The following is a 6,017-nucleotide window of genomic DNA, read 5'->3' as shown; positions in this document are numbered from 1 at the left end:
TTCTCGGTGTGTGCGGCGATTCCACGGCTTTACCCATTACGCCCCTTAAAAAAAATGTTTTGCCTTGGTTAGTTTGTCATCTGCTCACTTCCTGCAGGATACAAGAGGGTTTTTAAGGGGAGCGCAGTCATTCTGAGAGGAACTGAGCTTTTCGCTCATCTGGAACTGCTTTCCCAAGCAGGTGGTACAGAGCCGCCTCCGAGGGAAGGCGCAGGGGGTGCAGAGAGTGGCCTCACCCAGCAAGAGCACAAAATAAGCAACTCTGAACAAGGAGGGAAGTTCAGATAGGAGTCTGCCTTACAGGGTAGTTAGCAAAGGGACTCAAGCCAAAGTTCAGGTGTTTAAAACAAGACATGAGGTGATCTGACGGAGGTATCTGGGAAAGCTGAATTGACAAGCTGAGGTTTGGCCTCAAAGGACATCTCAGTCCGTGTAACAACACTGGCGTTGGTGCAGTGCTCTGGTCCTGCAGTGGTGGTATATACTCATGTAAGCAGCATTTTGCAAATGTCTCCTACTGGCTCAGAGAAGTAGGTTGCACCTCGATAACTCAGGCCAGCACAAAAGAATGCGGATGCCCCTCTTTTTTTTCTAAGTAGTGTCAAAGAACCTGAAATGGGGATTTTAGTGGTTTGTATTAAAGATTGGTGGAGATGGGTGAAAGATTTGCAAGCTGTGTCAGTATTAGTACATCTTCATGTCTGCAGTGGGATAGCGGAGAAAGGAAACTGAAAAGCTGGAACAGACAATAGTTCAACTTTGTCAGCATTAAAAAGCCTATTTTGAAACAGAACATTTGTGCGTTGTTTTCCTGTCCATATTATCATAGCAAAGAGTATTTTTCAGCTTTGAGACTGAGTTCAGTGTGACCTTTGTATTTTCAGTGAGATGAATCGAGGGTTGCTACTGAAGTTTGAAAATCTGATCCAGTTACGTAGTGCTTGCCGGCAGCTGCGTACTCTCTCCTACAGAAGAGTTTACAGAGCACAATGGAAGCCTGTGCAGTCATCTGCACACCCCATGTCGTCCCTTCTTCTGTATCCACACTTCTGGCAAAAACCCAAATTGGCCACTGTTGCCTTATCACAATGCAGGCATCTAGCTACAAAGGAGGTAACTAAACAAATCCAGTAATCTCTGGCTTTCTGTGAAACTTCAAAGTGCAAGAGCTCAGATTGAGCATTTTAATTACGAAAAAGAGAAGCTTTATTAGTGCATATAGAGTTACTGTAAATTTTTAAGGCAAAATTTGTTTAACATATGACTGTACTGTTAACTGCCTCTCAAATATTGACTTAAGGTGTTTATACCAGCAGCATCATGAATCTTGCAGAGGCAGGAGAAAATTGTTGCAAACAAAAATGAAAATGAATTGGTAGAATTATTTCCCCTTGTTTCAAAAAATTAAAAAGGAAAAAAGATTAAGTGTATTATGCTATACATTTTGACTATTCAATATGATAAGTCATTCGTTTGTTGTAACTCATTGGTACTGTAGTAAACCGGATGTGTTTACATCATATGACTTGAGTCTATTGTCTTTTTAATATTGTTTTTATTGTTTTTTGGTTTATGCCAGCTGTGTGTTCCAATATAAGTGTCTAATTCCATGTAGGAGGTAAAAAAGAAGAAAAAGAAGATGCCACTGACAAAAGGTGAAGTGGAGATAAAGCAGAGGATGACTATTGAGGAACTTGCGGCAGCTATGGGTAAAGACATAGGTGAGAGCCTGCTCTGTTGTTTGAGAGAGTATTCTTAATTTTTTTTGAGCAATATGTAGTTCATAAAAACAGCTCTTTGATTAACTGGCAGTGGGCAGGACTTGTCTGGACTCCCCTGTTTAGGTGGCTGCTCTAACAACTGGGTTACTACAGAAGCAGGCTTGTGCTTTTAATCTCACGGACCATTCCCAGTTGTGTAGTGGCTCACCTTGACGGGTTTTCAATGATATTTGAGGGGGGTTATTAGCATATTTTTACTATTGACATTTGAAATAATGCCATACCTGTATAATACCAGTCCCCAGTCTCCTTTTTTTCTAGCTGGGTACTTTTTTTGGCAAACTTTCCTCTCAGCAATGAGGAGAGAAGCAGAAAAGTCTGTCCTGTCTTGCTGTGCATTTCTGAGATAGATTTGTGATGGTACTTAGGTCAGCAGGTAACAATGTTTGACTTTGCAGTATGTTCTGTATTTCTACTACCAAATGGACAAGTTTATCAAATTTCCTTCCTTCTTGCATCACCTCTTGGAAATTTGATTTAGATGAGTTTCACTTGATTTCCTCTTAAGGGTTGACATGAAAATCTGAGTGAAAAATAAGATTTTTAGCAGTCATTTTCAGTAACTCTTGCTGAATCAAGTTGTTCTCTGCCAGTACATAGCATAACAGGAACTTTTATTTAAATCTTAACTAAAGGAAAAATGCTTTGTGAATGAAACTTATTAGCACAATATAAACTACTAATGAAAAAACTTTAAACTGCGTGAAATGGGGAGAGGGTTTCCCAGATCTTTTTGTGGATGCCATTGTTAAATGTCTTTATCTTTTCTACAGATCATATTTATGAAGCGCTGCTATACACAGATGTGAATGTCAATTCACTAGAACCAGATTCCATCTTACATGAAGACCATATCAAGCTAATTGTTAAAAAATCAGGAATGAAGTATAAATCAGCAAAACTCAAAGAGGAAAAAGAAAGAGAAAACACAGATGCTGTGAAACGGTAAACTGTGAGCTGTTCTCTTTGGCTCTTAATTCTTTTTGTTTCTGCAAGCGTATTTCAAATGTTGTATTTTCTTTGCTCTGGTGGTATGTTGATAATACCTGACAGAGTCACAGTGTGATAATATTTAAAAGGTAAAGTTTGCTGTTCTTATTTCTTTGGCCAGTTTTTCTTTGATACACTGAATCGCTGTATCAATTGATGCAGCAGTAAGACCGAGCACTAAGAGGGCAGACTGTGTGGTGTGGCTGGGATTTGTGATCCCAGTGGGGAGAAGCCAGCTCACCTGTTCATCACTGAATTCTGGTAAACGGCTCTCTGTAAGCCATAGTGGGCATGCATGTCACTCAGTCAACTTTTCTGGTATTTACAAAAGATGTTTTTGTTTTAAATCTAGGCCTCCTGCAGACCCAGCGCTTCTAACCCCGCGGCCCCCAGTTGTTACTATTTTGGGGCATGTCGATCATGGGAAAACAACCTTACTTGACAGTCTACGAAAAACTCAAGTGGCATCAATGGAAGCAGGAGGCATTACGCAACACATCGGTGCTTTTCTTGGTACGGTGACAGTGTATGTGCTCATGTATGAAATGGTTTACTCTGTCTTGCCTAATGGACTGACTTGCTGCCAATTGACTGGGAACAAATGTGACATAAATAGTTTATATGTAAGCAGTGAAAAAGGAAATCGTAACTTGTAATAATCATAACTGTGTGAATGGAACTTTGAAGTGGATTGGCTGCACCATTGAAATTATATTTAGACTATTTTGGATTGTGAAGTATCCCAGGACCCTTTTTCTTTCCTGAGGAGTTAAAAGCACCTTTACCTCCATGCTAGCAGTAATCTGGCTGCCTAAAATATGTCATTATTATTTAAAAAGTTCTTAAAGGAGTGATGCTGGATTTACAGTAGGTTGAATGTTGATTTTAAAATGGACCATATACATTTGTTCACAGTGCATTTGCCTTCTGGGGAAAAGATAACTTTTCTCGATACGCCTGGACATGCAGCTTTTTCAGCCATGCGAGCAAGAGGTACCCATGTCACTGACATCGTCATACTGGTTGTAGCGGCAGAAGATGGAGTAATGCAACAAACTATAGAATCCATTCAACATGCTAAAAATGCGGGAGGTACGGTGTTTAACTTGGTAATACTACATTTTGAAGCAAGTGGCAAGCCTGGTACTCAAAGGTAGTATAAGAGGTGTGTGTTTGCTACGCAGTTCAAATAATTAGCGCCTTGCAAGTGTTTATTCGTCTCTGAAAAGAAACTGGAATCCGCAGAACTTGGGAAGTAACGGCCATAGTCCCATTCCTTTTCTTCTAGGAAGGTGTTTGAAAATATACTGAATGTTGCAGTAATACATGCAGATACTAAAATACTAACATTTTTGTAGGACTTGCAGATTTGTGAGAAAAGCACTCATGGGGCTTGTGGGAGGGGTGGTTGTTGGGTGGCTGGTTTTGCCTTCCCTACTAAGATAACTCCTCCAGCTTACTCCTGGCAGCTCAGATCTCAGAGGCTGCTCAGGGAATAGGCACCAGGTGAGGTCATTTGTTCTAAGTGGTGGTAGCCTGCTCTTAACGTTTTATTGCAGTTGTGCTAGTGGCAGCAAGTTTTGGTTAAGGTGGTAATGAGTTTGTTCTCCTTTCAGTTCCTCTTATCCTCGCCATTAATAAATGTGACAAGCCTGAGGCTGATCCTGAAAGAGTGAAAAAGGAATTGTTGGCTCATGATGTGGTCTGTGAAGAGTTTGGAGGCGATGTTCAAGCTGTAAATATTTCTGCGCTCAAGGTAAAGCTTTGGTGGAAAAAAATGTTGGTGTTCAGGAGTGTCTAATATGTGCTTATAGATACATTTTTATTTGGCACCTGGAAAGTAAAATGCTTATCTTTCTGGTATTTGATACCTTACCATGAGCTAACTGCTGCTGACTCTCACCAGAATAATTTGAAACATAATCCTGTTGCATTTTGAGGCTCAGACCTTCAGTGAGCAATAATACCTCATTTTTCTTTTGGAAATTTAGTGTATATTTGTCAGGTTAATCCTAGTTGCTATCTGCTCATTGTATGAAATTAGTGAGATATCAAGGTCGGTAATAATGCTGTGCATGAGGAGAATTGAAACAAGGGTGAATATATGTTTTCTTAACACCTTTTTCTGATCTCAGGGATGTAGTTCTATAGAGGTCTTAGAAGATTTACCATCATATCCTTGCAAACAACTGATAGCCAAAAACTGAACTAAAATCTGACCTTTAGTTTTGTGGTGGTCAAATCACCTTTGTCCAAACCGATGGAGCAGCACCTTGGCTTTATTGCGTCTTTCTGAGTCCATTCCAAGTAATTTTCTAAAATTTCATGCAAGCTCAAGACCGTTTCAGATCATGCTTTTGCACTTTAAAATAGACATATGTGAAAATAATTTCTCTGTTCACCTCTGTAGCACACATTGTTGCCCTACTTCCCGTATGTCTCGATCTGCTGTCAGCTAGTTCATAGTATCTGTTCTCAAAAACAAAATGTAGTTAGAACGAAGGAAACAAATGGGCAAAAAAACCCTAAACCAACCAAACAGAAAACCCTAAACCAACCAAACAAAAAACAATATAAGTTTTGTGTCTTTGTTGTCCTGGAGTCTTGACTGGGTGGTAAATCAAGTTTCAATCAGGCTGTTCAGGTGTTTTGTTTCTTTTAGTTTTGGGGTTTTATTTAATTTGCATTACTATTACATCTGTAGTAGCATATTGCAAGGTCTTTTTCTGAATCCTTAATCTGGATGCCGTGAGAAACTGTCCTTCCTGCATTCTGGACTGGATGTGGAGCAGCCTTGATGGTTCATTACAGTAGTGCCGTCTTACCTTGAAGGCAGAGAGACCTGTGCTGTGGGACTGTATTGTATTGGTAGAAGTTCAGAATTAAATGGAGGAATTTGGCACTAAGATTTCAACTTTCTTACTTTAACTGAGCACTTGGCACTTCCCTTATTCATATATTTTTGTGTGTATGGCTTTATACAGGGTGAAAACCTGATGGTTTTAGCCGAAGCGACTGTTGCCTTAGCAGAGATGTTAGAACTGAAGGCAGATGCCACAGGTCTGGTAGAGGGGACCGTAATTGAGTCTCGAAAAGACAAGGGGAAAGGGTAAGTCATCTGCTGCCTTTACAGCTTTAATAAACCAGTTTGGGAGAATGCAGAGATACTGTTGAGGTGGTTTGTACTCAGGTAGCTGTGGTTAACATTCAACTTTGTAATCACAGAATCACAGAATGTTGGGGGTT

The 6,017-nt window shown here is 40.0% G+C and overlaps 1 protein-coding gene across 1 annotated transcript; it reads left to right on the top strand.

Moving 5' to 3' along the window:
- The first annotated feature begins 888 nt into the window (after positions 1-888).
- On the top strand, positions 889-5,884 carry LOC104267008 (translation initiation factor IF-2, mitochondrial-like). Its single transcript, XM_009869851.1, has 7 exons — positions 889-1,113; positions 1,616-1,721; positions 2,555-2,726; positions 3,124-3,284; positions 3,687-3,863; positions 4,388-4,527; positions 5,756-5,884. The coding sequence occupies exons 1-7, from the start codon at positions 889-891 to the stop codon at positions 5,882-5,884; spliced, it is 1,110 nt and encodes a 369-aa protein (XP_009868153.1).
- The last annotated feature ends 133 nt before the right edge of the window (positions 5,885-6,017 follow it).

This window comes from Apaloderma vittatum, unplaced genomic scaffold (genome assembly GCF_000703405.1).
Source record: "Apaloderma vittatum isolate BGI_N311 unplaced genomic scaffold, ASM70340v1 Scaffold45335, whole genome shotgun sequence".
In the NCBI taxonomy this organism is placed as follows: Eukaryota; Metazoa; Chordata; class Aves; order Trogoniformes; family Trogonidae; genus Apaloderma; species Apaloderma vittatum.
This window is presented reverse-complemented; position numbering and strand designations above follow the sequence as displayed.